Source organism: Cucurbita pepo, chromosome LG04 (assembly GCF_002806865.2).
Source record: "Cucurbita pepo subsp. pepo cultivar mu-cu-16 chromosome LG04, ASM280686v2, whole genome shotgun sequence".
Classification (NCBI taxonomy): Eukaryota; Viridiplantae; Streptophyta; class Magnoliopsida; order Cucurbitales; family Cucurbitaceae; genus Cucurbita; species Cucurbita pepo.
This window is the reverse complement of record NC_036641.1, coordinates 9,558,784-9,571,574: the sequence shown is the minus strand read 5'-3', so window position 1 is coordinate 9,571,574 and position 12,791 is coordinate 9,558,784. Positions and strand designations below refer to the sequence as shown.

The window sequence follows — 12,791 nt, the reverse complement described above, 5'->3', positions numbered from 1 at the left end:
AATTCAATTCCTATTTCAGGGATATTTTCGTCATTTCACCCACAACTTCCAACTACATAGGAATTTTCCTAATCAAAAAGAAAAAAAGAAAAGTTAAAATAATCTCCTCATCCATGGCGCGTGTCATCCACTCCCACTTTTATTCATTACTAAAATTGGACCTTTTAACGTTCCTTCTTCTCACGCGCGTTTCTCCGTCCGTGGGGTTTTTATTTAAGTCTCCTGCTAAATCATAGTTAACCAATCAATAATTATATTCCTAATTAATTATTTCGTTTCTATATAAATGCTAGCTCCCCCTTCCCCCTTCTCCACGCCGAAATCAGAAAACCCTGAAAACAAGCAAACAAAATTCTCTCTGATCTCTCTCTCTCTCTCTATACCGGCAAAACTTACAGTACAGATCGGTTAATGGAAATCCAGCGAAGACAAGCTATGGCGGCGAAGAAATTCTGGAATATGGTTCGAGCAATCGCGTTGATGCTGCGAAAGGAGTTATCAAAAGGCAGAATCATAATGTCCGATCTTCATTTGATGATGAAGAGAGGCAAGCTCGCCGGAAAGGCTATGCTCAATCTGATGCATCTCCACCAGAGCTCCGGTACTCTCAGCAGCCAGACCACCACCGATATAGCTAATTCCATCGCCATTGCTCCACAGGACTACGAGTTCAGTTGCAGTAACAGCCCTGCTTTTCCAGCGCTGCAGATCTACGGCAAGCGTGGTGGCAAGAACCGCCATCGATACAACGACGTAACCACCGTCGGCGCCGTGAAACGAGTACTACAGATGTTAAACAGCGAAGCAGCGGCAGCGGATGTAGCGTCGCCGATGGTGAAGTTTGAAAAGAATCCGACGGTTAGAGTAACAGACTCGCCGTTTCCGGTGAAGGACGACGGGGACCACAAGGTGGACGAAGCGGCAGAGGCGTTTATCAAACGGTTTTACAGTAACCTGAAGCAGCAGAGAATCACGCCGGGTATGGAATCTCCGTCGCCGTACCACGATATGTGGGGCCGATGAAATTAAAACGAATCGTTTTGGGTAACCTATCCATGTTTTGGAGCTGTATAGATGAAGTTTGTCGGTTTTCCGCAAATGCTTTTTGAGTGAACGACATGTCGTCTTCACTTTGTATACCACAACAGCGACCAAGTACAGATATCAACCATCGTACTTCACANAAAAAAAAAAAAAAAAAAAAAAAAAAAAAAAAAAAAAAACAATATTGTAATGTATTATAACCGGTGAATGGATACGCCGGTATCAATGGGCTTTTGTAATCGTTTTTTAAAATTTTAATATATGATATTTTAAAGCCCAAGCGCAATTTTGAATTATAAAATTGTTGATTATTGTCTTTAATTAGTGTATTTAAGGAATAATCTTTTGTGTGAGCCAAGCTTAATAAAGAACAATTTGATTTTTCATTGAAATTGAAACTAAAGTAAAGGGGTGTTTAGGAAAAAAAAAAAAAAAAAAAAAGACGTTTGTGGGTCATGAATGTGAATAATGTCTCTTCTTTTCATAAAGCTAGTAGGGTAAATAGTTTTTTTGATTTACCCGCTTTAGTTAGTACTTAATTCAAGCCGTTATCGAGATATTTTTATATGAGTCTTTGACTTAGAAGAGCGGTGGACAGACATTGCATTATTATCTTTTACGGTTCGTACTTGATGGTTAACATGTTATCCATTTTAAGCATTCATATCTTATTGATAGTAAATAATATCTTATAATTCATTCGTTTTTTTTTTTTTAAGATAAGAATGTCATCCTAACATCAAATTTTTATAAAAGATAAAATGATTTATAGTTTGTTGAGGTGTAAACAAAAAAAAAATAGTAAAAAAAAAAGTACTATATATATTTCAATTCTCAAGAATGATTGAATATATAGTTATGCCTTATAATGGCAATGTTAAACGATTGAAGATTGAAAATACAAAAATGATTGGTGCACGATAAATTTAATGGGTACGTGAGATAATTAGTAAAGACGTTGACGTGGACATATTTGATCCAAAACTTTTTTTTTTGGTTCTTAAGATAAATAACTATGATTTCTCTCATATTTACTATAATTTCCGAGTATAATGTTTGGAATTTCTTGATTTATTTTTTATATGTGATTACACCTTTTTATTTAGACTCACTAGTCCGCACGTATCTTTCTATTTCCCTTTTTTTCTTATTAGTTGCTTGTGGAACAAGAAATTGGCTCAATCTTTTCCACACTCGAGAGATCAACTTTTTTTTAGATTTTTTTTTTTTTTTTTTTTTTTTTTTGAAATTTATAGTTTTTATTCCAAACATTATCTTGTTATGCATAAAAAAAAATGAACTTTACTTAATAATCTAAACCTTATAATATCTACCTCTAACGATGTTGCGCTTATCTTTAAAACTTTGTAATATAATTAAATATAATCAAACTTTGCCTTAAAAGATACCAAATTTAATATCATTGTCGAGAAAAGCGAGCACTTGCAGTTTGATTTAGGTTGAGCACAAAGCCAAAAACTTTATACAAGTTTGAAAAAAATGTACATATTATATTATATATTGGTGGGGGTGTTTGGTTTATTTAGACAAATAATATTGCAATTTCTGGCTGATTTTGTCGTAGGACGTGTTATCTGAAAGGAAAGGAAAAGATAAAATATGTGGCAATTAAAAAAAGAAGCAAAAGTGGGCTTCTTTGGAGGCTTTTCTCAAGGGAGTGTTTGTTTTATTTGAAATTTGTGTTAGTGTGTTGGAAAGTTTTGTGGGGATTTTTGGGGTTGATTTGGTGTTGGTTGTGTGTAATTCAATTATTGGACTTTCAGATCCCATTTTCTCAAGCACACACTTTATTCAAGACAGAGACGTCCATTTTATTAGCGAGGATTTGTCCGAAACGGAGTGGAGATTCTCCGTTTAGACGAAAAATAGAGGAGAGAGTGGAGAACATTTTTTCTCTGTTAGATAAATGGGACCGAATATAAATTATATTTTCTATCTCTATTCTGCCCAATTCCTCCGAAAACACTGTTGTTGTCCCATTTAATATAAATATATTTCCAATCTATAAAGATAAATTTTTTGTCTAACTGTCCAATTCCTCTTATGACCCTATTCTTGTCCTATTTAACATAAACATATTTTCCATAAAAAAAAATATATAAATATATATATATGGGCTTTTTACTATATTAAAAAATAAATTAGTTAATTTTGAGATTGTAATTGTAATATTTAAACTAAAAACTAAATAGGTTGTAATATTAAAATTTGAATGTTTAAAAATAACGCTAATATATTAATTTTTTTACTAAAAATTATATTAAAAAATTAAACTATAAAATAACAGGTAAAAATTTATTCATGGAAACTACGCATTCCCACAAAAATAAATGGAGAATGAAATAAATGGTGGAGATGAGGACGGAAAACTTTTCCCGTCCCCACCCCATAAACATCTCTGGTTTTATCCCATGATTATTTATGGTTGTATTTGATAATTTAGTTTTTTTAGTTACAGTTGATTCGGTTATATGTAAGAAAAGAAGAGGGTAGATAATATTTATAAATTTAATTTTTTAAAAATAAAAATGAATATCACTTTTAACTGTTTTAAATTATATATAACAACTACTTTTTTTTTTGTTTGCTTTTGTTACTTTAATTATAAGGGCACTTTAGTAAAAGGACTTGATAACAAACTATTTTGAAATTTTGTTCTACATTTGAAAATGATTTTTATGTTACTTCATACACTATTTTTTAGTGCAAGGGGTAATTTCGCCATTTTAAAAATGCAAGCACTAAAAAAGTAGAACAAAATAGAGATAGGAAAAAGAAAAAAAAGAAAAAAAAAACTAATAGACAAGCACTCAACACCACTTTTGATTATTTATTATTATTATTTTTAAATTAATAAACAAACATTTCTTAAATTAAAAAATATAACGTTTTCTTTAAAGTTTATTTATAATTGTAGTTTTAATTAAATGGATATAAATTTATTGGATACTACATATATTAATTTGACCGCTAGTTGACTAAAAAAAGTGACATTTAATTTTAATGAGGTGACAATTTTTATTACATTGATAATTAAAATTATAGAGAATAAATTAATCGGGTGTGAAAATGACGAATTAGTCCTTTAATTTTTAAATTTATAGCAATTTAGTGAATAAAATTTATATATTTTGTGTAAATGGCCTCTGAAAAATGTGGTTAAAATTTAATTTTGTATATATCGAAGTGAATATTTTTATATGCTTTGACTGAACTTGACGTTGAAAATGGTAAGTAAATGGGTTTGACCGGTCGTGTCGACGGACCTACCTAACGGAGGGGTTTTCGGCTGTATACTGATCAGCACTGCCACCGCTCTCCGTCGTGAAGGAAGCCTGCATTGTTCTGATGGCTGATCATTTTCACGAAGTGCCTCTTCCGCCGTCCGTCGAGCAGTTTCTTCTCCAAATCTGTACGCAACAGAATCAGCCACCGCCTGATGCCAAAGCGCGACGGGCGTTAGCTTCTTTAGGAGAAGAAATGGCTCTTGATGCTCTCCGCAAAATCTCCTCCTGCTCTGTTAGGAACCTTAGCGGTTTCATCATGCATATGGTTCGTAATGATCCTTGCATTTCACCTCAGAACAAGATGGTTGCCGTTTTTTCTCCGCATACGAGTCCATCTTCCACTGGCTGTGTTTCTCAGCTTCACAGTCCTTCGACTTGCTCCGTTTCTCTGTATCAAAGTCTTTCATCTTGTCGCGTTTCTAGCCCACAAGGTTCTTTGTCTTCCCTGTTCTGTGCCCTTGTTTGGCTTTTCTGAAATAAGTATTCTTCTGCACGTACTTTTATGGTTTGAGGGTCGACGTTAAAACATTTTATCGATTAGGAACTGCTGAGAAAACAAAGTTTGAGGCGTCAACTCCAGACAAATCTGCAATCTATTCATCGTTGGTTTCAGATAGAGTAAAGATTCCGCAATTTGTGGCTTTGGGTGAGCTTGAATTTAGAAGGGCGTTTTTGATATTGAGTTATATTGGAGGGTAAACACTTCCTTGCATTTATGTTTTTATTGTCGTGTTAGTTTATAGCTTTATGTACATTATGCTGAAATCGAAGTGGTTCCATCCCTTTTATCAATGCAGAGAAAGCTTAGAAAGAGTCACAACAGCAGACCAAATTCAAAGTCTGAGCCAGTTGGCGATGGAGAAATTTGAGTCTGAAGTTTGGAAAGCATTTGGTGAAAAATACGTTAATAAGGAAGACAGACGAGTGGTAAATTTGATTAGCATCTCTAAATGCTGTAGGGTTATTTTCTTTTATGCCAAAACAAGCGTCTCCCTAAATCATGGAGGTGCTTTTAGCTTAAGCACTGAAGATACTCAAGTTGATGCTAATAGATCAATGGACTATTTTCAAATTTCTATAAGGGGGACACTTTTCTTTCTTATGTACACACTTTCTCTTCTCTGTTTCTGTTGCAGTATGTTGATTGGGATCGTAGGAAAACACACATCTACCACTGTTATGTTGAATTGGATGGGAGTTATAGGTTCAAGGTAAGTGTATGCCAGCAGTATTTAAACGTTGATAACATTCTTTTAAGGGTCTTTCAAATAGATGATAAGCTTAAGCTTTTGAGTTCAACAGTGATTTAACTTAGTATCAAAATAGATCTTGTATTTCAAAACTCCTCTAATGTCATTTCCTCCTTAATTAATAATATTGATAGCTACTTGTTGGATCTCATGTAAATTTTTAAGCCCACAAGTGAGGATTGTTGGAAGTATTGTTGAAGAAGTTTCTGAGTTGCAGTGTTACTACATGGGATCTTTGTTCAGGGTCCATATTTGAACCATACAAAAACTCATCTGCAAAGGGTTTTAGGCGATGACAATGTTCTGATGGTCAAGTTTGCTGAAGACGTCTCTGATAGATGTTCAATAAGCCATCCTGGTGGATCATTTTATGCTTATAAAAAGATTGCTAGAGACGGCATTCTTCTTGGATTGCGTCGATATCAGTTTTTTGGTAAGTCTTTTATGATGCCTTTTTTATGAATTCAGTAGTGGTGCTTGTTTCTGCTGTCACCTCCCGTTCCCCACCAAAAAAAAAAAAAAAGAAAAAAAAGAAGAGAAGATTCTTGTTCTCTTAGCTTAAAGTTAGTGTCCATTATTTTAAATTTGGCTGTTTGTCTCATGGATTGGGGCTCTTACCCCCTGGAAGTTCACACATCAATAAAATTGTTTCTAATAATTTTTTTCTGTTTGTCATTTCTTTCCTTTTATTGCTCATGCTAGTTCATACTTGGGTTGGCACTTGTTTCAATATTGAATTCTGTTCAATTTTTAAGCACCTCAAGTGTTTTTTTTTTCCTCATATGTGTAATCACCTCATTACATTAGTTGAATGGTCCAACGTCTTTGATATTGTTGTCTTTCGGCTATTCTATCTTCTCATGGCTTGTATAGTATTTTAGTGCTATGATACTCTATTTAGACAAATGATTAAGATTCAAGTTTTAAATTAATTTTTTGCCATAACAACTTTTTAGTCATTTTCTTATGCTTTTATTGTCTATGCATAATGGGCAATTTTTTTTCTCACTATTGTTTTGTATGTATATCGAATAGTTTTCAAAGATGGTGGCAAGGAGGAAAAAAAGAAGAATCCAACCACATCAGCAGTGAAGTGCTATTTTGTCAGAATGGAGTCAGCGGCATATTTTGATAAGCTTCAACCTTATAAATTATCTAATAGAACAATTTTTGAAGCTAGGAGTCTTTTCATGCATCCACACACGGTGTCTAGTGTAGCAAGCTACATGGCTAGGTATGTTGGTGATAGAGAATGCATTTATTTAACCTAGCAACTTCTATGCCATTGTCCTGACCGTTCTGTTATGTAGGTTTTCACTCATTCTGTCGAAGACGATAAACCTCAAAATTGATTTATCTTCAGTAAATGTTCAAAGAATCGCGGATATACCTTGCAAAGTACGGTGTTCCACCACTACTACTGCAGCCTTGTGGTGGAGAGGAAGGGGATACAATTGAAAAATGAAAATCCCTCCTACACCATCCTTGTAGTTTTAGTTGACTTCTTTGCTGCACATTATATTTATAGCTACTTATTTTGGTTTATTCCAAGCTGCAGGATGTCAATGGTAATGTCATGTATAGAGATGGAAAACCACTTATACATACAGACGGAACGGGATTTATATCGGAGGACTTAGCTTTGGAGTGCCCTATGAATGTATTTAAAGGGCAGGCAAAGCATGATGCTGGCCTTAAGGTTTGTGATTTCATGTTAATAAACATTAGGGGAAAAAATATCAGAATTTACAATGCATGATTTAAATCTTCGCACGTGAAGGTGAGAAAATCCATATTGTTAAGTTTTGTTCTAGGGTTTGATATCCGTTGGTTTCTCGGAACTTCGTCATCTCCTTCTACCTTCTCTTCTTTGTATGATTGTTTTTTTTTTTTTCCTTCTCACATATTTGACTGGTTATATTATTCTAAATCATGTAAATTTGTTTGATGTTTATTGTGCATGCTGTCTGACATTCATATAATAGAGAATTCCTGCCTTTGAAGTATTTCAGAATAAGACTTCGCAAGTAATACTGCCCGGGCTTGAACTTCGAGAACCAGTATGTGTATCTAAACTTTATCCCTTCGAGTTATTGTGTGGAGTTACTTCTTTGTTTTATGTAAACACTGACTTTTATTTAATTCTCTTTCCATTGGAAGCCCTTGCTAATTCAGTTCCGACTTTTTTACAACGGTCTTGCTGTTAAAGGAACATTTCTAGTGAATAAACAGGTATACTTTGTAGTGTAAGAAGTGGACCATAAGTTATATGTTTTTTGGCATCCATCTTGCTCCTGGGTTTACAGTAATGATTACTCCATAATTATGAGCTATAGGTTATTGACCTCATACATATTGTCTTCTTGATTGTTCTAAAACTTCTCCATCTAGTATGATAATCCATTTCAGTGCCCAGAAGAAGTGAATATGATGCTTTGAATTCTAATATCATATTCACTGTTACTTTTATGTAATATCATAAAATACAACAGCTGACATCCACAGTTTATTCATTTTGCTATTCCAGATCATTTTCCAGGAGTAAAAGGACGATATCCATGAAAATGTCGATGGCTTGGATTTTTAAAAATATTGGATCATATATAATTGGTGTTTCCATCAAGAAAATCCACTGTGGCATTCTATCATTATACTCATTCCTAGTAATTTGGGTTGAGAAAGGTGGCTACTCTGTTTGGAGGACATTAATTTTTGTTTTTTCTTTATTTTTTGAGAAAATATGGATGATACTTGTTGAGTTATGCGTTGGTTAAGTGAATCAGTTTGTGGATAGCTGTTTTCCAACGAGTATTGATTTTTCGGATGTCTTCGTTTTGCACTTAAACATCAGTATCTTCTATTTGGAACCATTTTTCATTTTAGTCTCACAAATAAAGAGAAGGGCCTTCATGTATATATTTAATAGTTGTCTTTGCTAGTCTTAGACTGGATTTTCCAGCTCCTCTATCCAGAGTTATTACCAATATCATGACATGAAATCTGAGTACGATACGATTTTATTAGTTCAACACAATTCAAAATGTCCCAGCTCTATTTTCAGTATAGATGTAATTTTCTTATGTTATCTACTGTTGTATGTTATAGTTTGTTAACTTAAAATTGCAGCTTCCTTCTAGAACAATTCAAATTCGCAATTCTATGATCAAAGTTGAAAAAGATCCAAATCTTGAAAATGCTGAAACAGAGAACTCACTGGAGGTGGTAGGAACCAGGTATCCAACATTTGATTTTTTTTTTCCAATGTTATTTTTTTTTTCTTTTGCCATGGTTTTGGAGTTCAACGTCATTTTCTTTCCCATTGGGCATATGATAGGGTTTATATATATTCCTTTGCACCGTTATTGTATAGTGTTAGGAACCACGACCCTCCACAATGGTATGATATTGTCCACTTTGAGTATAAACTCTCATGGCTTTGCTTTTGGTTTCCCCAAAGGGCCTCATACCTATAGAGATGTATTCCTTACTTATAAACTCATGATCATCCCCTTAATTAGCCAATGTGGGAATCCCTCCCAACAATCCTCAATCATCTTCCACTCGAACAAAGTACACCATAGAGCCTCCCCTAAGGCCTATGGAGCCCTCGAACAACCTCCCCTTAATCGAGACTCGACTCCTTTCTCTAGCGCCCTCAAACAAAGTACACCATTTGTTTGACACTTGAGTCATCTTTTGAGTACACCTTCGAGTCTCACAACTTCTTTGTTCGACATTTGAGGATTTTATTGACATGGGGAAGTTAAGGGCATGGCTTAGCTTGTACCATTGGAAATAATAAACTTATGCTTGTTCATCATTAAGAAAATGCAATTGATGATGCCTTCAAAGAAATAAAATTTGGCAATTTTTTTTCTTCTTAACTATATGTTGGGATAACAACAAGCAACGGTGGTTGCTAACCTCTTTAAAGGTTTTATTGCAATTTTCCCTGCAATGGCTTTTCACTTGTATTTACCTTCAAAGAGTTTCTGAATAATGTGGCAGTTTCCTTTGTCTAATGATTTTCTCAGTAATCCGCCAAAGAGGGCATATATTTCAAGAAACTTAATAGCACTCTTAAATTATGGAGGCGTCCCAAGAGAGTATTTCATGAATATCCTTGTGGATGCTTTGAGAGATGTTCAGGGTGTTTTTTCTAGTAAGCGTGCAGCTTTAAGAGGTATTAGGCTTTTTGAGCTGTTTTCTTTTCTTCTCTTTCAAAGTACTGTTCCATATTTTTTGTTACTCTCTCGGTGTCTCTCTTGCAGTTTCCATTAACAACGGTGATATGGATGACTTCCTAGTTGCAAGAATGATTTTATCTGGAATTCCTCTGAATGAATCGTATTTGCAATATCGGTTGTCTATGCTTCTGAGGGAGGAGAAAAAGAGCTTGAAAAGCGGAAGGCTTCACGTGCCTGATTGTTACTATTTGATGGGGACAGCCGACCCCACCTGTACTCTTGAGAGCAATGAAGTCTGCGTTATCCTGTATGTATTACATGCATGATATTTCACTTCGTCTTACTTGATTGTATGGAAGCATTTAATGTAAGCATTATAATACGTTCACCAACTATTTGGCTTTATTGCTGGGGATGAGAAATTGAATGAAGATAAGATAAGCAAAAAGTATATTATCTTAATTCTTTTTATACAAACATATTATATTATCTTTAATGCTTTTCAATTGATTGACAAACATCTGATAAATAGGATAGAATTATAACTGATAATTTACTTCTGTTACTTGAAATCCCTGCTTTTGTTTTGTTATTTTCTTTTCGTTCATGTATTAAGTATCGACATGTTCTGTGTTCATGTCCAACTAGTGAGAATGGTCAAATCAATGGGAAGGTTCTTGTCTATCGCAATCCTGGATTACATTTTGGTGATATCCATGTTTTAACGGCTAAATATGTGGAGGACTTGGTACCTGTGGTGGGAAATGCAAAATATGGTATATTCTTCTCTTGTAAGGGTCCCCGTTCAGTAGCTGATGAAATAGCCGGTGGTGATTTTGATGGTGATATGTACTGGGTTTCCAGAAATTCTCAGGTTAAGACACATTCAACCTCAAACTTCTATCACCTGATGCTCGCACATGCCTTTTTCTCATGAAATTTATGCTCGAATTGTTTTATGGTTTAGTTTTGTCAGTATCTTCTATTTCTGAATCGTCTGCACGCACCGTAAGTTGTTTTCTGAAATTACGACTTCACACTATAAATTTTGGAAAAAAATTCATTCAATACAATAGAGTCACCGCATACCTATTCTATGTTCTTATTTTTGGAATTATTTCAGTTGTTAGAGTATTTCAGACCAGGTGAACCTTGGAGGCCAAGTCCTTCAATGGAAGTAATAGCTGATATAAAGCCAAATGAATTTTCTGCGGAGGATCTAGAGGCGGAGCTATTTAAATTATTCTTGACAGCTCGGTTTCAGCCAAGGTATGTGATGGAGTGTATCTATCTATGTAGTTTTTACTTTTAAGATTCGAGTGCGGTGAAGTTTCCCATCAATTATGCTTACTGATGGAAGATTGGGATTATTCTGTGGTACGTTCAGTTATGCAAAGAGTGTTGCAGCTGATAACTGGGTAGCATTGATGGATCAACTACTAATGCTGGGTGAAGACTGTAAAGAAGAAAGAAATCGTGTAAGGGCAAAGATTCTCCGGTTGATCAATATGTATTATGATGCTTTAGATGCACCTAAAAAAGGCGGGAAAGAGGTCAGTTCTGTTAATGATACTCTGTCTCTTCATGAAATTGTTATACTTTTTATGTTCATCATTGTGTTTCTTGGATCCAGTGAGAGATTTGGAATTATTTATTGCACAGACAATAGATAGGTGGAGATCCATCATGGTGATAACTTATTTCTCAAACAATAACTTCCTTGTTCAATGTAGAGCTTTCTTATCATCCTATGAAATGAAAAAACAATAGGGTCTTCTTATCATCCTATGATATTGAGCGGTGTGCTAGTGAAGACGCTGTGCCCCCTTGTGAGATCTCATATCAGTTAGAAAGGGAAACGAAGCATTACTTATAACGTGTGGAAATCTCTCCCTAGTAGATGCGTTTTAAAACCATAAGGCTGACGACGGTATGTAACGGGCTGAAGCAGACAATATCTACTAGCGGTGGGTTTTGGCTGTTAGAAATGGTATCAAAGCCAGTCGCTAGACGGTGCGAGGCACTGGTCGGAAAAGGGCTAGACCCTCTTCATAGTAGACGCGTTTTAAAAAACCGTGAGGCTAATGACGATACGTAACAAGCCAAAACGGACAATTTAATCCTCCAACTGAACATGGTTAGAATGATGCTTTTGAATCAAGGGCTTTCATGTGGATTTTTCTTCCCTTTTGATAGATTGAAGTTCCAGAACACCTGAAGGCAGGAACGTTCCCTCATTTCATGGAAAGGGGAAAAAAATCATATACCTCAACATCAATTCTAGGACAAATTTTTGATACTGTTAACATGTTTCAAGAAGAAGCGCCAAACATTGGTTAGTTTTTCACTGTCATAATTACCATGTTTTTGTTCACTGAATTAAGGCTCCTTATGCATCACATCGGTTCTACAATATTCAGAGGTTCAAAAACTTCCATGCTTTGAAGAAGAAGTGGCTGATGATACCTTGATGAAGTGGAAGTTTCAGTATGAGATGTATAGAAAAGAGATGAGGGACGCCTTGCAGCTCGATCCTGATGCCAAAAACGTAGCTGCTGAAGCCACCATTAAAAAGTACAAAGAGGTTAACTTCAAAATCCAGTGATCAACACCTTCTTGTTAAATTGCTACTCATTAATTGTTATTAGCTTCAGATATTGTACGGTGCGGAAGAGCTGGACGGCAGCCCGAGGTGGATGGAGGAGGTATACAAGGAAGCTCTTGCAATATATCACGTTACATATGAGTATGCGATGAGCCATGGGTGTGTGCGCTATTGCAGCTTTGCATGGAGAGTTGCAGGTTCGGCTCTCTTCAACCTCTGTGCCAGAAAACATTCTGAAAACAGCTTTCTTTGCCTCCCTTCAGTCATGCGTCAGATTCTTTGTTCATCTTAGTTAATAATATTATGTGCATAATTAATTATACATACCCCGAGATGTAAAATAACGTAAATATTAGGGATCATATTAAAATATTTAAATTACCCCAAATATTTAACT

The 12,791-nt window shown here is 35.0% G+C and overlaps 2 protein-coding genes across 5 annotated transcripts; both read left to right on the top strand.

Annotated features, from left to right (window-relative positions):
- Positions 1-435: 435 nt before the first annotated feature.
- LOC111792972 lies at positions 436-1,023 on the top strand. The gene has a single exon (XM_023674610.1). It carries the CDS (start codon positions 436-438, stop codon positions 1,021-1,023), a length of 588 nt encoding a protein of 195 aa, XP_023530378.1.
- A 3,268-nt stretch (positions 1,024-4,291) lies between these two features.
- Positions 4,292-12,791, top strand: LOC111793930 (probable RNA-dependent RNA polymerase 5). Of its 4 annotated transcripts, none has more exons than XM_023676009.1 (19): positions 4,292-4,783; positions 4,894-5,047; positions 5,150-5,279; positions 5,489-5,563; positions 5,846-6,035; positions 6,638-6,836; positions 6,913-7,000; positions 7,161-7,301; positions 7,588-7,662; positions 7,763-7,834; positions 8,729-8,835; positions 9,637-9,785; positions 9,874-10,096; positions 10,438-10,663; positions 10,913-11,058; positions 11,177-11,342; positions 11,986-12,124; positions 12,210-12,373; positions 12,444-12,791. In XM_023676009.1, the coding sequence occupies exons 1-19, from the start codon at positions 4,414-4,416 to the stop codon at positions 12,684-12,686; spliced, it is 3,057 nt and encodes a 1,018-aa protein (XP_023531777.1). In that variant the 5' UTR covers positions 4,292-4,413; the 3' UTR covers positions 12,687-12,791. The 4 variants fall into 4 exon arrangements, with proteins under 4 accessions (XP_023531777.1, XP_023531779.1, XP_023531778.1 ...); XM_023676011.1 differs by having other exon boundaries at positions 12,210-12,363; positions 12,444-12,646; XM_023676010.1 differs by having other exon boundaries at positions 12,210-12,363; positions 12,438-12,646.

Coding starts and splice junctions, on each gene's coding strand:
- LOC111792972 (XM_023674610.1), top strand. CDS start 436: ATGGCGGCGAAGAAATTCTGGAATATGGTTCGAGCAATCGCGTTGATG.
- LOC111793930 (XM_023676009.1), top strand. CDS start 4,414: ATGGCTGATCATTTTCACGAAGTGCCTCTTCCGCCGTCCGTCGAGCAG. Junction 6,837..6,912: donor GTAGCAAGCTACATGGCTAG/GTATGTTGGTGA, acceptor TCTGTTATGTAG/GTTTTCACTCATTCTGTCGA. Junction 7,835..8,728: donor CATTTCTAGTGAATAAACAG/GTATACTTTGTA, acceptor TTAAAATTGCAG/CTTCCTTCTAGAACAATTCA.